This window comes from Mobula hypostoma, chromosome 2 (assembly GCF_963921235.1).
Source record: "Mobula hypostoma chromosome 2, sMobHyp1.1, whole genome shotgun sequence".
Classification (NCBI taxonomy): Eukaryota; Metazoa; Chordata; class Chondrichthyes; order Myliobatiformes; family Myliobatidae; genus Mobula; species Mobula hypostoma.
The window spans coordinates 121,057,080-121,080,307 of record NC_086098.1 but is presented as its reverse complement, the minus strand read 5'-3'; the positions used below and the strand labels follow the sequence as shown (position 1 = coordinate 121,080,307).

At 42.0% G+C, this 23,228-nt stretch overlaps 1 protein-coding gene across 1 annotated transcript in view; it reads left to right on the top strand.

Moving 5' to 3' along the window:
- Nucleotides 1-23,228, top strand: part of LOC134342431 (inactive tyrosine-protein kinase 7-like) — a 226,225-nt gene that overhangs the window by 105,060 nt on the left and 97,937 nt on the right. Inside the window, exons 3-4 of the mRNA XM_063040552.1 lie at nt 4,183-4,285; nt 10,839-11,026. Coding sequence (XP_062896622.1) covers nt 4,183-4,285; nt 10,839-11,026 — 291 coding nt within the window. The remainder of the gene's footprint in view (nt 1-4,182; nt 4,286-10,838; nt 11,027-23,228) is intronic.

Here is a 23,228-nt window from a genome sequence, read left to right as displayed (position 1 = left end):
AGTAGATCAGACAGCATCCGTGGAAAAAGGATCCATCACCACTTAGGATTTGCATCAGATGAAAGATTCAAGATTGTTTAATGTGTAAGGAGAAAGAAATAATTGTTACTTCTGATCTGAAGCAGCACAAAAACACAAAATATGGAGAATATAATAATAACAAAATAAACAATTAACATACATGCATAAAATAGCTGATATACATTGATTGTATGTCCATAAAGTAATCCTAAGTGGTAGATAAGGTGGCTGACAGGGAATAATAAAGTAGTGGTGGAATTACTGGGTGGATGTGTTGATCAGCGGCGTGTGTATGGGATACTTCATGAAGTTATTGGCCCTTTTCTGACATCTTTCTGTATATATGTCCTTGATGGCAGGTAGGCTGGTGCCAGTGGGCACATACGATGAGTCACAGACCTGAAACATTGGCTGTTTTGCTTTCTACTGATGCTGCTGATGACCTGAGTTTTTGAGCAACGCACACAAAATGCTGGAGGAACTCAGCTTAGGCAGCATCTATTAAAGGAGATAAGCATGCTTCCTGATCTATTGAATTCTTCCAGCAGTTTGTATGTGTTGCTCAAGATTTCCAGCATCTGCAGAGTCTTGTGTTTCTGTGTGCACATGAGATTTTCCAGTCTTTTCTATTTTTATCTCAGACTTGTGTATGTTCCCAAACTTCTTGACGTGGTTGACTATTGATTGTCCTCTGTCATCTTGTAAGCTACTTACTACAGTGGGAATTAGGGTCTGGACAATACCCAAACAGGTTTGTTGGTAATGTTCATGTTCTGAAGAGAAATAAATGGCTTTGTTGTCAGCTAATGGTTTCGGCATTAAAGCGTGACTTCAATGTTCTGTATATTCCTGCCCAGCAGGAAATTAGATTGACCTGCTCTAAACACTGCCATGGCAGTATTTTTCTGATGCAGCATGATTTATTATTCATTAATTCATGTAATGTGGAAGTGACCATCATTTTATCCAGATTTAATTTACCAGTCAATATGAGTAGCTTGTTCATTGGCCACTTCAGTTGACAGTCAAGAGTTGACCACATTGTTGGGTGTTAAGTAATATTTATGCCAGACTGGGTAGAGTTATCACATTTCCTTCCTTGATAAGTATTACAAAGAGAGTGGATTTGTTATTGTTTTGTTTCATTTTCTTAGAAAATTTGGTTGACTCTGATAAGATCAACACTTGCTGTCCATTGGTAGTAATGCTCGGGAGGTGGTAATGAAGTATGAATCAACTATCCCTCAGTCTCTCTTTCACCATGGATTTGTTATTGTTTTGTTTCATTTTCTTAGAAAATTTGGTTGACTCTGATAAGATCAACACTTGCTGTCCATTGGTAGTAATGCTCGGGAGGTGGTAATGAAGTATGAATCAACTATCCCTCAGTCTCTCTTTCACCAAGGAAAACAAATCCAGCCTTGTCCATTCTCTACTCTTAAGTGAAACACTCCATGCAAGGCAACATTTGGTGGGTTCTAGACATGGTGCGGTGAAATTATTTTGAATCCACAGCCTCTTCACTGCAGTTACATCCACCCTATAATATGGTGACCAGAGATACCAACATTACTTGAGCTGTGGCCTAACCTATTATTTATATAGTTTACCATTATCTCTATGCTTTAATATTCTTGCTGGCTGCTGGTAATTGCTGTATGTGCTTTAACTACCTATGCTCTAACTTCAGGGATCCTTGGACTTGTATGTTGAGATCTCTCTGTTCCCTAAAATTCCCGAAGGTTTGTTCATTCATTCATTCATTGTGCATGTGAACCCTTATTCATTCTCCTAAAGTTCATGACCACACACTCGCCTGTTTTACATTGTTTGCCATTGCTCTTGCTGTCTCACCAACTCATCAATATGATACCATGGAGTAAAACTGTACCCCTGACAACAATGCCACCAATATATCTCGTTAGGAATTTGAAGAAATTTTGTATGTCTCCAAAGACTCTAGCAAATTTCTACAGATGTTCCGTGGAGAACATTCACATTGGTTGCAAACCCATCTGGTTTGGGGGTGTGGGGGTCACTGCACAAGATCGGAAAAAGCTGCAGAGAGTTGCAAACTTGGCCAGGTCCATCACAGGAACTAGCCTCCCTAGCATCGAACACATCTTCAAAAGGCGATGCTTCAAAAAGGTGGCATCCATCATGAAAGACCCCTGCCCCCCCCCCCAATCACCCAGGACATGTTTTGTTATTAGTACCATGAAAGAGAGGGTGCAGGAGTCTGAAGACATATACTCAACACTTTAGGAACAACTACTTCCCCTCTGCCATCTGGTTTCTGAATATCCTTCTCCTTGGTGAATACAGATGAGAATTATTCATTTAAGAAACTCTCATACATCCTCTATCCACATACCGGTTACCACGGGTTACCCTGTTACCATCAACATGCATAAAATATTCTTTCTGGGACATTCCATAATTTTGTCCACAGTGATATTTCAAGCCACTGTCCCACTACGTGCAACCCCCCACCCCTTAGCCTTCTGTCTTATTTTTTTTCCTTTGAATAACCGTTCTACAATTCCCCTCCTTCTGAAGGGTAATCCCCCATTTCTGGTTCTCCCTACCACTGACCAAGGAATTGATTGTGGGTTATCCAGTAAATGAAAGTAGTATTTGCTGAGTCAGTAATCAAGTTAATGTGGTATAAGGAAAGATGAGGTAGATAAAGGAAGATTTATCTTTGGAGTCTGAAGTGTCAAAATTGCAAGTCAATCGAGTTTATTATCATCTTCTCAAGTATATGTATATGCGAGTGCAATTAAGTGGCATCACAGGCATGTCACGTCATATAAGCAACATTGGCAAGAAAAATTAATTAAACAGAACTTTTACAGGAAAGAACACAACTAGAACAAAAAGAACTATCCATTTTAGTGAAAAGTTACACTGGACAACAAAGATTTTGCTTCCTGAATACCTTTCGGTGTATCTTATGAATTTTGGGCTACTGGTCGTGAAAATCACCATGAAATTTCCCTATCACGCACCATTTTTTAAATAAACTTATGTTCATTATTTCAATTCATAATTCAAGTCAATTAAAATGTTGCCTACAATATAAGCTGGAAAGTTTCCTATCTTGTCCAGACATGCTTGGGCACGCTTAGGCAGCGTGGCTGCTGCATGGCAGGACAGGTTTTAGTAATAATTATTGGGTTCAGGACTGTAAGGATAGAATTTGCTATCACCAGGCTCAAAAATTTCTATGAAGGATTTTAATTTGTGAGACAGATGCTTCCCAGAATAACTGATGCCAAGATTAAGGAAAGCATTTTTGTTGGTCCACAAATCAAACAGGTTATCAATGACAGGCAATTTGAAGAATTTCTAGTGGGACCAGAGAAAATCACAAGGAAGGCATTCAAGGGAGTTGTTGAAACTTTTCTCGGCATCTACAGAGCACCAAACTACATGCAGCTGGTTGAAAGCGTGCTTCAAGCATATAAAACCATGAAATACAACATGTCACTAAAGATTCATGTTCTGCATTCCTATTAGACTTCTTCCCTGCACATCTTGGTGCTGTTAGTGATGAGCATGGTGAAAGGTTTCACCAGGACATTGCAGTCATGGATAAAAGCAACTGGAATCCATCAATGCTGGTGAATTATTGTTGGACACTTAAGCGAGAAGCCTCAAACACCGAGTACAAATGAAAATCATTAACAAAATATTTTTAACTTAGTTGAACTGTTGCAAAGCATCAGCACCATTATGGAATTAAACACATTATATTCAATCTCTCCAAATTACTACATGATCCAAGTAGTCTGAAATTATATTTGTGTTCATCTTCAAGCAGTCTATCATAAACAAAAAAAAAATTCAGAGGAGGCAACACTTTTGAAAAAATTTGTTGTCCAGTCTTATTAAAGTGGTCATGGTGTTGCTAAACTGCAGTGATTAGGGTTGTGCCAGTTAACTCAAGAACCAAATCACTGATGGAAATTAGCTGTTCTTGAATGTAGTGATGTAGGACATTGGGCTTTTTTACCTCCTGCCTGTTAGTAGCTGCGAAAGATGGTATGACCTGGATGGTGAGTATTATTGATGGATGTTGCCATTTTGAGGTATAAAGTTTTGGCAGAAGTGTGCTTCTAAGTAGTGACTGCTATATTTTTAAAAAACTTATTACAGGGATAGAAACAGGAGGAGTGGATTTGAAAGTTCCACAGAATGTGTCTGAAATACAAACGTCAGCTCCAATAACTCTGCAGTGTCATATTAATGGACACCCCCGGTAAGTAATGCCTTCTATTACTGAACACTTCTACCAGTTAGATTGTATAGACTGCTTCCTTCAAGATTCAAGGTTGTTTTCTGTTTTCATTACACAAGTGTAGAGGTGAATTAAATAATTGTTACTCTGGATCTGATGCAGCGCCAAAAAAAATTTTTTTTTAAACACAATAAATATAAATATGCAAAATAGTTTGTATACATAAATTGATTGTATATCCATAAAGTGACACTGTACATGAAGGTGATTTACAGGCAATGATGAGCTTGGTTTGGGGTGTGGAGGGGGGGGGTTAATGGGTGGAGGTGTTGATCAGCTTTACTATTTGGGGAAAAATAACTGCTTTTGAGTCTGGTAGTCCTGCTGTGGATTCTATGTAGCCGTCTCCCTGAAGGGAGTGGGACCAACAGTTCATGAGCAGGGTGTGTGACGTCCTTCATGATCTTACTGGCCCTTTTCTGGCACCTTTCTGTATACATGTCCTTGATGGTAGGTAGGCTGGTGCAATTGATGCATTGGGCAGTTTTGAATACTATTGTGGAGCCTTCCTGTCTGCCTCAGTTCAGTTTCTTTACCAAGCAGTGATGCAGCTTGTTAGGATGTTCCCTACTGGGCATTTTATAATGATGTGATATGAACTGCATTCAGTGAGGGACAACATTTTCAAATCAAGGTGATGTACATTGTCACTTCTGTGACACCTGTAAATTGTCACTCATGCCTGTAAAAAGGGAATAAATTGGTAAGGATTTATTTTCACAATCCAAACATTTTAGTGAACAACATCTGTGTTTAACCACCATTGATGATGCAGTTTCACTTGAGTTCTTTCATGTACTGGTTTTATAATTCTTGTCACAAAGCAACTGAAGAATTTTCCAATTTAGCTTGTTAATAACTAATTCAATGGTGCAGTTTTGTAAAACATAATAATGAAATAAATCAAGTATCACTATTAATTGCAGTTCCTTTGGCCATGTTGTCTGAATAAAATTTGTCTGAATTGGTTCTATGTGACCACTGTCCTACCAATTCTATGGATACCAGTAGTTGGTTTAAAAAAAACTAGAACATTTGCCCACAACTTTCCTATTTTCTGTGTTTAAGTATTATAGAGTTATACAGCGCAGAAATGGCCTCTTTGCTCCAATTCATCCATACAAACTGATTTTATTCGAGTTAGTCTCATTTGCCAGTCTCCCCTTTTTCTAACCATGTATCTGCCTAAATCTCTCTTAAACATTGTAATAGTACCCATCTGCAGCTTCTACTGGCAGCCTGTTTCATATACCCACCACTCTTTGGAGGGGAAAATTTGATCCATGACTGTAACTCGGAAAATTTTCTTTTCTTTTGAAAGATTATCTCAATATAAAGTCAAATGTTTTGCGCAATGTGATGCATTAGAAAAGCCAGGTTAATTAACATTCTGTATGCTTTTCCCAACCCCATGTCAGTGAAATGCCAGACAACTTCCTTCCAACATTTCCAACACAAGTGATTGCACAATCTTAAAGTGCAGCCAGTATGCAAGTTTTGGCAGCGTTATTATTCATGTCATGGTTGACTTTGTTCAAGGAGAGTGATAGTGAAACCAACACAAGGAAAAATATGAACAGATGAATAAATGAGTCCCTGAGGCTGTTCTGCCGCATAGTAAGATAGTGATCTGATTGTAACCTTAACTTTGCATTTCAGTCCACTATGGTAAGCTTTTTCACTCATTTTCCAACTAGGAACTTAGTTAACTCTGCTCTTGACAGCCTATTTTTTTTTTTTATTTACATGCTTTATCTTGCCCCTACATTTGAATCGCAATTATCAATATATATAACAAAGGACAACACACCCAAAAATGTCTTGTGAAAACCACTGGAAGCAGCTATCAGTAGCAAGATTGCCTGGACCAATTTTGGAACTAATTTGCTACACTTGGGCCCCCCCCCCCCCTTTTGACTTGCCTACTATGTGGAACCTAATCAAAAGTCTTGATTAAAATTCCCTGTTTATTATTATCAGACTGCTCTCATCAGATAGAAACAGAATAAGAGATTTGTATGTGTGTAAATTGGCTGTGTATAGTCAAAGATGAGTTTATTGTTGTATGCAGAAGTACATGTATGCACAAGTGCAGTGAAAGAGTTGACAGAAGCACCATAGATGCAGCATTCACAAGAAAAATATAAATTAAACATAAATTTTGCACAGCGTTTACAAAAATTAACATAATTGGAACAAAATAGTCATTGGAACAAAATGGTCTTGAACTAGAAGGGATCGTGGGTTGGATCTTCAGTAGCATTCATGGCCTGGACAGGAGGAAAAGCCAGTGAAGAAAATATAAAATCTAAAACCTATATTCGACAATTACAAAATACAAGTGATATATTTATGTATTAGAAGAGATGCAATGAAGAATAGTTAACTTTGTTAAGTGTGAGAAATCAGGATTTTGTAGCGATATTGCACTTTATTCCAAGTCAAATGTTTTATTGTGTAAGATAGAAAAGGGTGATTGAAAGTGGATAATTGTAGAAGGCATGAAGGTGAATTTTCACATGGGATTGGATTTCACAGTGGACTAAGTAAAATTTCAGGCGTTCAGTTGAATTGGATCAGTAAAACCATTCTCAAAATGTGAAGTTTTCCAGCTGTAAAATTACATGGAAAAATCAAGTATAGAAAACTACAAACCCCATTTCCAGAAAAGGTGGGATATTTTCCAAAATGTAATAAAAACAAAAATCTGTGATATGTTAATTCACGTGAACCTTTATTTAACTGACAAAAGTACAAAGAAAAGGTTTTCAATAGTTTTACTGACCAACTTAATTGTATTTTGTAAACATACACAAATTTAGAATTTGATGGATGCAACACACTCAACAAAAGTTGGGACAGAGGGATGTTTACCATGGTGTTACATCACCTTTCCTTTTAATAACACTTTTTAATTGTTTTGGAACTGAGGATACTAATTGTAGTAGATTTGCAATTGGAAATTTTGTCCATTCTTGCTTGATATAAGACTTCAGCTGCTCAATAGTCTGTGGTCTCCATTGCCTGATTCTCTTCTTCATGATGCGCCATACATTTTCAATAGGAGATAGATCTGGACTGGCAGCAGGCTAGTCAAGCACACACACTCTGTGTCTACAAAGCCACACTGTTGTAGCCTGTATAGAATGTAGTCTGGCATTGTCCTGCTGAAATAAACATGGACGTCCCGGGAAGAGACGTCGCCTTGATGGCAACATATGTCTCTCTAAAATCCGAATATACGCCTCAGAGTCAATGGTACCTTTACATACATGCAACTCACCCATGCAGTGGGCACTGATGCACCCCCATACCATCACAGACGCTGGCTTTTGCACCTTTCGCTGATAACAATCTGGATGGTCGTTTTCATCTTTGGCACGGAGAACTCGACGCCCGTTTTTTCCGAAAACTAGCTGAAATGTGGACTCATCTGACCACAGCACACGGTTCCACAGTCTTTCGGTCCATCTGAGATGAGCTTGGGCCTAGAGAACTCGCCGGCATTTCTGCATGGAGTTGATGTATGGCTTCCTCCTTGCATAACATAGTTTCAAGTTGCATTTCCGGATGCAGCGACAGACTGTGTTGAGTGACAATGGTTTTCAATTTCCAATTGCAAATCTACTACAATTAGTATCCTCAGTTCCAAAATGATTAAAAAGTCTTATTAAAAGGAAAAGTGATGTAACACAATGGTAAACATGCCTCTGTCTCAACTTTTGTTGAGTGTGTTGCAGCCATCAAATTCTAAATTTGTGTATATTTACAAAATACAAATAAGTTGGTCAGTAAAACTGTTGAAAATCTTTTCTTTGTACTTTTGTCAGTTAAATAAAGGTTCATGTGAATTAACATATCACAGATTTTTGTTTTTATTGCATTTTGGAAAATATCCCAACTTTTCTGGAAATGGGGTTTGTAAAATAGACTAAATTAAATGTAGGGCAAATGGATACAAGTTCAATCTCGTAAAGCTAAAGTTAGGATAATAGCCAAGTAGTTCCTTGTGTGAGCGATTAACACGTAGAAAACACCTCTCTGTAACATAATACCCTGTCATTATTGGGGAAGTAAAAACAGTTTGGGTGCTTCATTGAAAAACTATGATTCTGCAGAGGAATCAAAATAATAACGGGTCTGGGTAAGGTAAATGGGAAGGGGTCATTGGACCATATGAAGCAGCATTTCAGTGTCCAGGTTGTCAAGCATAATAACAGTTAAGTCCTCTGTGCCCATGCCAACTTAATACTTATCCATTTTAATGGCATTTACCACCCCTTCGTGTGTGACCTTTATATGCCTTCCTGATTTAAGTACTTACCTCGATACTAAAATATAACAAAGAGCACCTGCCTTTGCTGCTTTTTTAAATGTAATGAGAGTACTAGTCACCACCAGCTCATTGGGTATTGCCTGCAGATTCCAATCATCCACCATGATAATGTTCTTCCTCAGCTCCTCTCTAAGCCTCACAGAAAAATACAGTGCAGGAATAGGTTCTTCAGCCCACAATGTCTGCAGCAAACACAATAGCAAATTAAGCTAATTCCCTTCTGCTTGCATGTGATCCATTTTGCTCTATTTCCTGCATATTTGTGTGCCTAGTTTTTGCCTCTTGTACGTCACTATCGTGTCTACTTTCACAACGTCTCCAACAGCCAGCACACTCCTTTGTACATTCTCCCTTTTGTCTTAAATGCATGTTCTCTACTGCTTGACATTTGCTACTCTGGATAAAAGGATTCTAACTGTCTACCCTTTCTATGCCTCTCATAATCTGTAAGTTTCTATACGATCTAACCTCAGCCTTGGACACTCCAGAGAAAACAATCCAAGTTTGTCTAACCTCTCCTTGTAGCTCATGCCCACTAATCCAGGCAGCATCCTGGTAAACCTTTTCTACACCCTTTCCAAAGCCCTGATATCTTTCCTGTAATGGAGTGATCAAAGTTAGAAACAATATTCCCAAATGTAGCACAACCAAAATTTTATACAGTTGCAACAGGACTTCCTGATTATCAATGTGACCAAGCATGCCATGACCTCCTTTACCACCCTATCTTGTTACTTGTTACATACACCTGTTAGGGTGCATTCTCCAGTTACCTTGTAAGGTAACCGTAGCCTTCAGCCAGGAGTAGATGTCATCAGGTGGTTCCCAACCTTCAGAGTGTTTCGTTCCTTAACCACGACACTCTCCAGTTGGTGGGTCGGCAGTGGTGGCCAAATCACTGCCCATCTCCTTCTGGCTTCCAGCTCCCCTCCTCTCGCCTACTTCAAATCCAACAAGAGGCTCGTTCTGCCTCTTCCCCCATCCTGCGAGCTGCTTGTTTTTGCTCCTTTCGTCTAGGCCCAGATCTGACAACTGCCATACTGATTTGGCTGGGAAACCTCTGCAGCCGATCTCCACAGGGAACAACCATGCCTGCCATCCCTTGTCTTTACACTCCTGCACTAAGGGCTGGTACTTCAAGGCCTTTCTCTCATGGGCCTCTTCCTATCCCTCCTCCCACGGCACAGTCAGCTCAAGCAGAATTACTTGAGGCTACTTGCAGGGAGCTATGTTCTTGGGCCCCACGATTCTCCTGTACATCAATATTGTTAAGTTCTTCCATTAACTGTATACTTTCCCCTTGCATTAGAGCACCAAAGCCTATGCCTTCTAGCTTTAGGTAGTGCTGCTATAGAGAAAGGCTTTTAGCAATCTTACCCTATCAATGCCTTTCATAATTTAGTATATTTTTATCAGGTACCCATCCCCACCCCATTAGCATCCTCTACTCTAAGAAAAACAAGTTCTTACGCTCTTCCCCTCTCGCCCCTGCCCTATAATGTGGTGACCATTCTCAAAAACACCAACAATTTGGGGCATTGTGGGACTTTGTCATGGACCTTGGAGAAATCCATGTAATTGCATTTTCTTCAATTGGATGTTAGTTCTATAGTATGAAACAGTCAGCATTATAGGTGTGGAGTGTTCGCAAAAAATTGGCTCAGCATTCAAAGGTTAACAAAATCTCCAGGGTTAGTGGGAAGATCAGGAGAAGGGGACTTACTGGATTGTTTTACCACAAGTTATTGCAAACTTTGGGCCAAATAGCCCACATCTGTGCTGTATGATTCAATTTTATAATAAATATTTATTGTGACCACAGATTGGTACTAATTCTTAAACCCCAGAATAATCTCACAGTTTGCAGTGGCAGTAGGGAATGTAATGGTATCACCAGCTCTTAATATCAAGTATCCAGCTTCCTCAATGAGCTCCAGTTGATTTATCTTTACACGCACGCACTTAGTTACCTACAACTAAGAAAAATCTCCTTCAGTGTTTCTCTTAAATGCATTTATTTTCTGTTATCAAATTGTTGCCTTGTTGATTATTTTTATTAAGCTGACTAAAATAGTTTTGAAACGTGTTGTAACTTGAATTATTTTTGTACCATTCTATTCTAAATTTTGTGTTTCATAGCTTTCTTTGTTCTTTCCCCACCCCCTCCGAAACTTTTAGTCCCAATTGGCAGTGGTTCAGAGATGGAATCCACTTAATGGATATGAACCATTATACATTTAACACCAAAGAGCACAGTTTGACCATACCAAGTGCCAGCCCTGATGATAATGGTGTCTATTACTGCTGTGCAAAGAATGCAGTTGGAAATGTTTGCAGCAATGATAACTTCACTCTAATGATAATTGGTAAGTGGTGAACATTGATTCTGCTGGTCCAGCTAACTGCTGAGAATCTATTTTAGTTTAAGAATTCTTTGTTAATGTACCCTATGTGTATTGTAACTGATTTGAGTAATGATGTAAATGCAAGCAGAAAATACCATTGATAAATGGATATAAATGCAGAATTATAAATTGAATAAGAAAATTCTCCTAGTGGGTTGACTTGCAGAAGCCAATCAGATAGATTGGAAATTCCTGAAAATTGTAATTTAGGGTAAGGTGCTAACAAAGCATTACAGGACCAGACAAGTAAACCAGAAGCCTGGATATGAATCCAGAGACTCTGTATGAATTCCATATGAACTGTTGTTATTCCAAGTTCCAGACTATTAACAAAACTACAATTCAACAAAATCTTAAACAAATTCATAAAGATGACTACAGAAACTACTAGATTGTCATAAAAAAGTGATTTACTGTTATCTTTATAAGGAAGATAGCTGCAGTCATCATCATCTCATATGGCCAATATATAACTCTGTGTGGTTGACTCATGTCTTCTGAAATGTCCTAGCATGTTACTGAATTGTATGTGATCACCACTGTCTTATCAAGGGCAAGAAGGGATTGCCAATTAATCCCATCCATGCCAGCAATGGCCATATCCAGAAAATAAGGTATTTTTAAATAGTTCATTTAATTCAATGCATCAAAATTAATCCATCAATTAAGCAAGAATTTGAAAACTGTGGAACTGTGAATTCCATTGAGCTGCTCAACCGTTTGTTTTGTATTTTGGCCCACGGTTCCTGTCTTAAAAAGAACTTAGTTCAGATTAATTTCATGTGAACTACTCCACAAAATTCAGGTGTTGTTTAAGAACCCAAGTACCTGTTTAATAGCATTAAGACTGAGTTATCTGCTCCCTTCTAATACTGCACTCTTGATCAAGCTTAATAACTTGACTCATTGGGAATTGCTTGACCCAGTTTTCAGTATCAAGACCACTGGAAAGGCTATTTCGTGCTTCAGGACGTTTGTTCCGAAAACTTTATTCCTGTGTGGGATCACTTCCTGATGCTGGGCCTTTGGAGAGAAGTGCACAGTTGGCTCAATATGGGGATGGCATTTCAATCCTATTTTTAAAAAAAAAATTGTTTGCGCAATGAGATTTCTGAAAATCTGATGTTTTGTGATCAGCTTTCCCCAGTGACAGTTTGTTTTTCTCTTCGAAGCGTTTCAAAGCTGAATTCAAATGCTTGAACAATGTTGGATGGGATTGGAACGTATTTTATAGTTTCTTTGTCTAGCCCTCTAGGTTTGTCAAATTAGCCAAGCACTGCACTATCAAGCCATTTGTAAGCATTTTCTTTCTTTTTCTGCGCCACTATAAATGTTTAACTGAGAAATTACATGGATCCCTCTTTCTCCATTTGCCTCCATTAATCTTTCGGTCATTTTTTTGATCATTTGGCTCAGTATTCTCTTGTGTTCTTTTACATTTTAATGTATCTCGGAACCCTTTTTCTACTGTGTAGATTCATCACAGTAACTGTAGTTAGACAATTTAATTTAAAAAGAAAAGGCAAATGAGGGATTCAATTGAAAAGTACCTTTTGTATCATCTTTATTTCAATAGCCTCTGTTTCTGTGTCACTGCGCTGAAGTCAAAACTCTTTTGTGCATGTCTGTGAGCACACAAAAGATGGACTGTTGCCTAGATATCGTATGTTCGAACCATCCTTGGGGCAAATTCATAGTTACAGAGCATGGAAACAGGCTCTTTGATACAAAGTTCATGCCAACTAACATGTCTTCTTGACCTGGTCCTACTTGCCTGTATCTGCCCCATTTCCCTCTTTATCTTTACTAACCACAAACTTGCTGTATAGCTTTTGGATGTTGTAATTGTACTTCTACCATTTCTTCTGATGGCTCATTCTATTTAGCTACCACCCTCTATGTGGAGAAACTAGTTTTTAATTCTTTCTCCTCTCAGATTTGTGCTGTCTGCTTTTAGGTTCACCTATCCTTAAAAAAAAACACTTTGTGACCATCCACCTTGTCTATGTGCTATTGATTTTGTTTCCGTAGGTCACTCCTTCATTCAGTCTCCTTTACTCCGGGGAAAACTGTCCCAGCTTATCCAGTCTCTCCTCATAATTCAAGCCCTCTAGTACCAGCCACAGTACTGAATCTCTCTTTGCTTTCTTAGCGTAATTGCATTCACTCAGCAGTATAAGGCAGTACTTCACGTGTGGTCTTGTAATGTCTTGTACAGCTGTAACATCACATTCCAACTCTTGTACCCAGTACCCCATCTGATGAAGGCAAGCATGCTATATGCCATATTGACCACTTTGTTTACCTGTGTCATGACTTTAAGGAAATATATACTCCTATGTCTCTCTGTTCAAAAACACTCACCAGGACTCTGTTGATCACTGTGTATATCCTGCCCTAGTTTAGTTTCCCAAAACGCATTTTTTCTCCCTTATCTGAATTTGCTTTTGTTTGCCATTTTTGCGCACTTTAAGTGAGGACAACTCTTTTCACTTCCTCCACACCATCAATCTGCATGTCATTTGCAAACTCACTACTCGTGGTTCAGTGATTCAATTTCATAATGGAGAATGTATACAACCTGAAATCCTTTCTCTTTGCAGAGGGGAAAAAAAACACAATGACTGAATGATAGAAAATATTAGAATCCAAAAGCCCCCCCCACACACACGCAAAAGCAACAACAAAAGCATTAACCCTCCCCCACTTATTTCAGCCAGAGTCAGCCCCTCCACTACCCACCATGCAATAGCAAGCTCCCAGAGACCATGATCTAAAGTCCATCAAATTCTACTGTCCATCCTATCACTTCATCTCAGTAGGCTTTCTCTCACTAAGAAGGCTGAGAGAGGTATTGCTCCTGCCTCAGTGAGAGGGAAGGCCAACGTCTCGCTGTTTCACTGTTACAGTCTGCAGTGTCACTTATTTGAGTTCCTCCGACTCGAGAATCAACAAACGCTCTCACACCATTGAGAGAGGCCGCTCGAGTGGAGAGGCTCCAACAGCCGCTGTTTGGATCTCCTGCGATGCTTCAGGTCATCCTCAGGGCCAGCACCCTGAGGGTGCATGTCTTCCGAGCCATTCCTGGAGGTCCCAAATCACAGGCTGCTCGGCGAACTCTGAGTACATACCATCCGTGAAGGGTACAGTTTGAGCACAGCTGTAGATCACAGACTCTGTCAGAACCCCAGCCACATGAATAAAGATACATGAGAACAGGAAATTTAAACTGTTCACAGATGAACTGGAAGGAGTTGCCATGTCCGCAAAATCCTCTGACGCCATCTTCAACTCTTCATGCCATCTTATTCCCATCCATTTTGTTAACATAGATAAGCAACAATGGACCCAGCATCAATCCTTAGAGCACACGACTGATCAATCCTCTGATCTGAAAGGCAATCCCCCTAGTAGCGCTCTTTGCCTCCTCTCACCAAGCTAACTTTACATCCAGCTGGCCAACTCGCTCTGAATCCCATGTGATCTTACCTTCTGAGGTACCATGAGGTACTTAGTCAAAAAGACATGTGAAGTTCATGTGGACAATGTTTACTGCCCTCATTAATCCTTCCTCCGTCGCCAACTTACTCCAGTTGGCTTTAGGATTCGTTTCCAAGCCTCTCAATTTGGACCTTCTGAGGATCCCAGGTACTCACATTTTATTGACTCTGCCTCTCGCCGCTTCTCCCGTCAAGCTCTGAAGGCGACGCTCTCCGCCATGAGGAGGTACTTGGTGTCCCTATCCCAGACCCTTCCACACCTTCGGGACACTTTCTTCGCCGTCTGTAATGGTCCTACCCGTTATTTCATCCTCCGTCGGATCCACGCCTGCAATCGCCGTTTTTTTGACTTTGTCATGTTAGGCAAAGATCGTAAGATCTTACATCTACGGACTCCAGAGCCTGCCGGCCCCGACGCTAGCAGGCATGTACTTTCAATTGCGGCGCCTGCCATTGATCTCGGCGGCTCCAACACCTCAGGACATATTCAAAACCCGGACTCCAGCAACGACCATGGACACATTCACAGCGATTACGCAACCACCAACTGCGACTCCAGCCTTGAACTCCGGGCCGGGTCTTTATGTGCTGCTGTTGTGACTCCCGTCTCCCCTTCCCCCACCACCACTCCGCAGCCCCGTCTTCCTCAGATCCCACCGTCAACTCCTGGGCCCTCAGAGGCTCCATCTTCCTCTCACCCCAACCCTCCCCTCTCCATTGACACCCCCAGCCTCCCCCCCCCTCTGATCCCAGCTCTCATCCGTGCCGGGTCTTTACCATCCCCTCCGACCTTCAACTGTCGGAGGCAGAACGCTCTGTTCTCAGTAAGGGCCTCACGTTTGTCCCCCTTCGCCCACACCTCAGCGAGTTCCGTGTTCGCCACGATGCGGAACTTTTCTTCCGCCGTCTCCGTCTCCGAGCCTACTTCTTCGGCAAGGACTCTTCCACCCCCACCGATGACCCCTTCTCCCGTCTTCAACCCTCCTCTTCTTCATGGACACCCCGCTCTGGTCTTCTGCCTGCTCTGGATCTCTTTATTGCCAACTGCCGACGGGACATCAACCGTCTCAACTTCACCGCACCTTGTCCCCATTCCAACCTCACTCCTTCGGAACGCTCTGCTCTCCACTCCCTCCGCACTAATCCTAACCTTATTATTAAACCCGCTGATAAAGGGGGTGCTGTTGTAGTCTGGCGTACTGACCTCTACCTTGCCGAGGCACAGCGACAACTCGCGGATACCTCCTCTTATTTACCCCTCGATCGTGACCCCACTAAGGAGCACCAGGCCATTGTCTCCCACACTATCAACGAGTTTATCCGCTCAGGGGATCTCCCATCCACTGCTACCAACCTTATAGTTCCCACACCCCGCACTTCCCATTTCTACCTCCTACCCAAGATCCACAAACCTGCCTGTCCCTCAGCTTGCTCCTGCCCCACCGAACTCGTTTCTGCATACCTCGACACTGTTTTATCACCCCTTGTTCAATCCCTTCCGACCTATGTTCGTGACACTTCTCACGCTCTTAAACTTTTCGATGATTTTAAGTTCCGTGGCCCCCACCGCTTTATTTTCACCATGGATGTCCAGTCCTTATATACTTCCATCCCCCATCAGGAAGGTCTCAAAGCTCTACGCTTCTTTTTGGATTCCAGACCTAATCAGTTCCCCTCTACCACCACTCTGCTCCGTCTAGCGGAATTAGTCCTTACTCTTAATAATTTCTCCTTTTGCTCCTTCCATTTCCTCCAAACTAAAGGTGTAGCTATGGGCACCCGTATGGGTCCTAGCTATGCCTGCCTTTTTGTTGGGTTTGTGGAACAATCTATGTTCCGTGCCTATTCTGGTATCTGTCCCCCACTTTTCCTTCGCTATATCGACGACTGCATTGGCGCTGCTTCCTGCACGCATGCAGAACTTGTTGACTTTATTAACTTTGCCTCCAACTTTCACCCTGCCCTCAAGTTTACCTGGTCTATTTCCGACACCTCCCTCCCCTTTCTAGATCTTTCTGTCTCTGTCTCTGGAGACAGCTTATCCACTGATATCTACTATAAGCCTACTGACTCTCACAGCTATCTGGACTATTCCTCTTCTCACCCTGTCTCTTGCAAAAACGCCATCCCCTTCTCGCAATTCCTCCGTCTCCGCCGCATCTGCTCTCAGGATGAGGCTTTTCATTCTAGGACGAGGGAGATGTCTTCATTTTTTAAAGAAAGGGGCTTCCCTTCCTCCACTATCAACTCTGCTCTTAAACGCATCTCCTCCATTTCACGTACATCTGCTCTCACTCCATCCTCCCACCACCCCACTAGGAATAGGGTTCCCCTGGTCCTCACCTACCACCCCACCAGCCTCCGGGTCCAACATATTATTCTCCGTAACTTCCGCCACCTCCAACGGGATCCCACCACTAAGCACATCGTTCCCTCCCCCCCCCCCTCTGCATTCCGCAGGGATCGCTCCCTACACAACTCCCTTGTCCATTTGTCCCCCCCATCCCTCCCCACTGATCTCCCTCCTGGCACTTATCCGTGTAAGCGGAACAAGTGCTACACATGCCCTTACACTTCCTCCCTTACCACCATTCAGGGCCCTAAACAGTCCTTCCAGGTGAGGCATCACTTCACCTGTGAGTCGACTGGGGTGATATACTGCGTCCGGTGCTCCCGATGTGGCCTTTTATATATTGGTGAGACCCGACGCAGACTGGGAGACCGCTTTGCTGAACATCTACGCTCTGTCCGCCAGAGAAAGCAGGATCTCCCAGTGGCCACACATTTTAATTCCACATCCCATTCCCATTCTGACATGTCTATCCACGGCCTCCTCTACTGTAAAGATGAAGCCACACTCAGGTTGGAGGAACAACACCTTATATTCCGTCTGGGTAGCCTCCAACCTGATGGCATGAACATTGACTTCTCTAACTTCCGCTAGGCCCCACCTCCCCCTCGTACCCCAGCTGTTACTCATTTTTATGCACACATTCTTTCTCTCACTCTCCTTTTTCTCCCTCTGTCCCTCTGAATATACCTCTTGCCCATCCTCTGGGTCACCCCCCCCCCGTCTTTCTCCCTAGGCCTCCTGTCCCATGATCCTCTCGTATCCCCTTTTGCCTATCACCTGTCCAGCTCTTGGCTCTATCCCTCCCCCTCCTGTCTTCTCCTATCATTTTGCATCTCCCCCTCCCCCTCCAGCTTTCAAATCCCTTACTCACTCTTCCTTCAGTTAGTCCTGACGAAGGGTCTCGGCCTGAAACGTCAACTGCGCCTCTTCCTATAGATGCTGCTTGGCCTGCTGCGTTCACCAGCAACTTTGATGTATGTTGTTTCATTAATCCTTTGGTCAGCTATCCAAAAGAATAATTCCTGCAAGATAATTTTCCACTGACTGCTGACTTTCCTTTGTGTTTGTGTTATATTTGTAATCATTAGATGATCGACTTCCCCCTGCATCAGCCTTTTAAAATTAAGATCTTGATCCAAGTCACTGCACAGCCTTTTTTAATGATCCCAGCTTATACGCCTTGATGTGATTTTATCACTTGTTTCTATTGTAATTTTTTCTGCCCATTGAGTTTATGCTGGTTCTCAGAGCATGCCCATCAATTCCATTTCTCCAGTTACCCCCCTGTAACCTTTTCTTTCCCAGGGTGTCTGTTAACTTCCCAGTGATTCTGTGATCACCTATCCAATTAGTAGCAAATTGTAGTAGCCAGTTAACCTATCAGGGCAGCAAGGCAGCGTAATGGTTAGTGTGATGCTACTATAGTGCCAACGGCTGGGTTCATTTCCTGCCACTGTCTGTAAGGAGTTTGTATCTTCTTGTGACCGCTTAGGTTTCCTCTGGGTGCTCCACTTTCCTCCTACATGCCAAAGATGAGATGACCTTAATAAATTGGCATGCTATATTGTCTCTGGAAGCATGGCAACACTTGTGGTCTGCCTCCAGCACAACCTCAGACTGTTGGCTATTGACACAAACAATGCATTTCACTGTATGTTTTGATGACAAATAACGGTAATCTCATCCAATCTACCAGAGCAACTTTAGGATATGGGTGTATACTTCAGCATCTGCAGACGTGGAGAATGTGCAGGCTCTGCATGGATGAGGTTAGGTCTGAATTGAAGTAGCTGGAACTGTGAGGTAGCAGCACTTGTAAATCTTAATCATTGTCCTTTATTCAATATGGAGACCAGAAGTGTACACAATACTGGGTTTGGTCTCAAAAAGATTATTTTCAAAGTGTAAGAATTTTTTGACCTCCAATTATAGTGCTGTGGAAGTAAGTGTAATTTACTTTAGATTTAGTTTCTTACAGCCTTACTCAATGTTGCTTCTAAATGAGTTTATATTGTATATAGCTGGTTAGTTTGCCTTATGCAAGCTACTTGCATCTTCAATCGTCTTTACACATAAATATATTGAAATTCATTTACCAACAGGACAACTTTTTGGAGAATTATTGATGTTTTTTTCTTTGTTGGTGCTTGCTCTTTCTGTTATATTAGTTGTTGATGATCCTCAGTCAAATTAGATCCACACATGGTATACAGCTCCACAATTAACTGTAATGGATTCGTATACGACTTAGCATTAGTCAGTGCCATGCTTCTTATCTCTTATCAATAGCTATCTATTAACACTGACTCTAAAAAAATGCATCCTATTGAGATTCTATTCTATTCTATTTAGTTTGACTCTCAATGATTTATTAGGTATAGGCATAAGAGACTGCAGATGCTGAAATCTGGAGCAAAAGATAAACTGCGAGAATAATAGATAGATAGATATACTTTATTAATCCGGAGGGAAATTTGTTTTCGTTACAGCCGCACCAACCAAGAATAGAGCGTAAATATAGCAATACAAAAACCCCCAATGATCAAACAACAGAATGTAAACTATGCCAGATGGAAAATAAGTCCAGGACCAGTCTATTGGCTCAGGGTATCTGACCCTCCACAGGAGGAGCTGCACGTTTGATGGCCACAGGCAGGAACGACCTCCCGTGCCGCCAAGTGTTGTACCACGGTGGAATGTGGCCGAAGTCCAACAGTAAAAAGTTCAATATCCAGTCTGCAAACACGTTCCTCGATCATAGTATACCCCGGATTGCACCATCCGTTGTTAGCCAGAACAGTAAGCACCGAATTCCTTTACGCTTACTGCTCTCAGTGCACTTCCGGTCAGCCAGAACGGTATTACCCACTGAACTCCTGTTCTCCAAAAGTCTCTGTTGTCTCGACCCCGTCCTCTTTCCTTGGCTTTGTGATCCCCCTCTGCATCCTCTGTGTGTTTCCCTCCGGATTTCAGCAGGGGTATCCGCCGCTCTGCTCGCTAAACCGGCCGGTATTTGCTGGTCCGTGGAATACACTATGCGACCTTGTTTCTGTCCCGTGTGTCGGGATGTAACCATTTCCAGTGCTAAAGAAAACCCAAATAAAGCACTCTCTACCAGCATGGTAGAGAGGGTGTAGCTTCGACGTGTTACCGTGAGAAAAAAAAATACAAAAAATAACGTAAGTTAAAAAGTAAGAATAGATCGGAACGGCTGTACCAGGCTGCGTGCATGACCGGCGCATGCGTACTAAGTCAGTTGGTTAAGCAGCATCTATGGAGGCCAAGGGATGGTGGACATTTTGGGTTGAAACTCTGATTCACTATTGAGTGTTGAAGGAATTTAACCAGTACATAGGAAAGATGAGACAGGATCTCATAGGTGATAGGTGGAATCAGGTAAGACAGGGTTGATAAGCAGATGGAAGAAGATCGAGAAGAGGATTGGAAAGGTGAGCCAAAGGGGAAGAAACCCAGGGAGATAGGTATGTGGATGGAAAGCAGAGGAATTCAGGTGGGGGAGGGTGATGATACAAGGTAACAGTTGCTGGTGGGGATGGAAACGATAACAAATACCCTCGGTGGGCTGGTGGAAGTGGTAAAGAACATGGGGAGTGGGTGATCTGACCTTGGAAAATTCAGTGTTATCGAGCCATAGGGTACCCGGATGGTTTGAGGTTTTGTTCTTCTGGTTTGTGTTTGGCCTCACTGTGAGGACAGTTAGGTCAGTATGGGAGGGGGAGTTGAAATGAGATGCAATTGGAATACAGACAAGAACGCAAGTGCCCTGCAAGCAATTGCTGCCTCAATCCTATGCTTGTTTTTGCCAGTGCAGAGGAGATCACATTGCAAACATCAAATGCAGTGGACCATATTGGAGGGATTTATGTGAATCACTGCCTCACCTGGAAGAGACGTTTAGGTCCCTGGCTGGCAGTGAAGTGCATGTGTTGTACAAACATTGAAATTGCAGGAAGTGCAGTGAAAGATGCCGGGGACTGGGACAGGGTGGGTGGGAAGGGATGAGTGGACCAGGAAATCACTGAGAGGGTGGACCGTGCATTAGGAGAGGGAGAGATGGTTCTGAAGAGTAGTGGCTTTTAGTATGCAGCTTCCAAGCGAGTTATCAAATTAGTTGATTCCTAAATTGAGGCCTATTGGAACCACTACATTTGGCCCAATTAAGTGGCTGCTCCAATTAGCCAGTTTCATGGAAATAATTTAAAAAGGCATAAAGACAAACCAAATAACAAACTATGTATTTGAATGAAATACCGAACAAATTAGAAGAATATCAATAATACTGCTGAACTATAAAACTATATTGGTTCCTAATAGTTAACAACAAAGGAATTCATTCATTGTACACAATGAACAAAATCAGTGCAGGCACATAGTGCAGATAATGGACTGCTTACATGCAATGCTGTCGATGATTGCTGATACCTTCCAACTCTTTGCAGTTCCTAATTTGTTGAAGTAGTGAAATCATTTCATTTTCGCTCCCAGCCGTTTCTGGCATCTCAAAGCTTTAAAGCACAGTGTTCAAAACAGTTCTGAATTGTCGTCTTGCTTATTTCTCACCAACTATCTAACAAACATCACTGGTTTTGAACATAAACACCTGCAAATGGTACTATTTAAAAACTGTTCGCTCCAGGCACAGTGCAGTGTCTAATTGCCATGCAAGTGCATGCGACAGACACTAGTTAGAAACTGTTTGGCAACAGTCTATTGCCCCAGTTAAGTGGCATAGTGTCCCAAATAAATGAAGGGAATCCCAGTTATTTTCTCAATTTTTTTTTGTCCTTTAGGGGTTGCCCCAAATGAATGGCTGCCCCCAATTTAACTGATGACCCAATTAACCAGAATCTACTGTACTGCTGTTTATAACTACCACAGCTGAAATCTACATCCATAGGGATTGCAGTAAATAACGTTCTTTCAAGTCATTTAAAAGAGCTAGTGATCTTCAGACCCTACAGACTTGAGACCTCAGACCACCCAGGGAACGAGTACAGTAGCTGAAAGCTCAGGGAACCCGTCTTGTGTCTTAGGATATGTGGAGTCTCTGGGGGAGAAAAATAAACATGATGACCTATGAGTAAGATTGCAGTACCAAAGGGCCATTGGAGGCTGTTGTATATTCTGCTTCACAGAGACATGGCTCACTCCCAGATCTCTGGATGCAGTGCTCTGGCCCAAGGGCTTCACCTTCAACCATATGAACCATACAGTGGCATCAAGTAAAGGCAGAGGTGACAGAGATTGCTTCATGATTAACTTATTGTGATGCACAGAGTAGAAGTTCTGTCTCAGTCCTGTGTACTTGACCCAAAGCATGTGGTGCTCAGATGTCTTCTGTTCTCTCTGCTGTCATGCTGGCAGTACAGGAGCTGACCACTGATCAGCATTCACAAGACAGCACAACCTGATACCTTCTTGATCATGGTGGGATATTCGTCCAGGCTAGCTTGGTGTCTGACAATCTACCTGCGGAATCAGAGAGAACCTGCTCACTATTACACTACCATCAAGACCACTTAATATGCCATCTCGTACCCACACTTTGTGCCTTTGAGAACATGAGTCTTGAGTCTTCTCATGAAGCTGTGAATGAACAAGGAGATTTGCATTCTGGGGGCTCAGTCTGTGGCATTCAACACCAGTAATCTATAACCTTACAAGAATTCCAGGTACAACCTAGGGAGGCCATCGTGAGAGCGATAAACCAATTCTGAGTGAAGTTAAAGATGTAAGGTGATGCATGACATTTGTGGCAGGTTTGCATGCCATTATTTCCTATAAGGCGAAATCTAACAGTACAAATGTCAGTGATGTTTCACTCTGAGAACGTCTTGTATGCACGCCTTGAAAGGGAAAATAGCACTATGCCTGTGCAAATCCCTACTGCATCTGTTGATCTGTTGATTTCTTGTCTTGGAGGCCAATGTCAGAGCACCCTTTAAGAGGGTGAACCCTCGAAAGGCATCAGTCCCTGATGTTGTACCTGGCAGGGTGCTGAAAATCTGTGCCAACCCACTGGCTGGAGTGTTCAAGAACATTTTCAAACTCTCGCTGCGTTCAGAGGTTCCCAGCTGCTTCAAAATAGCAGTGTTCGTACTGGTGCTCAAAAAGAACAGGATGAGCTGTCTTAATGACTTTTGCCTAGTAGCACTCACAAATACTGTAATCTGCCTACAGCCACAACAGGTCTATTGCAAATGCAGTCTCACTGGCTCAACATTCTGTTTTGGAGCACCAAGACAACAGCAAAACATATGTCAGGGTACTGTTTATTGATTACAGTTCA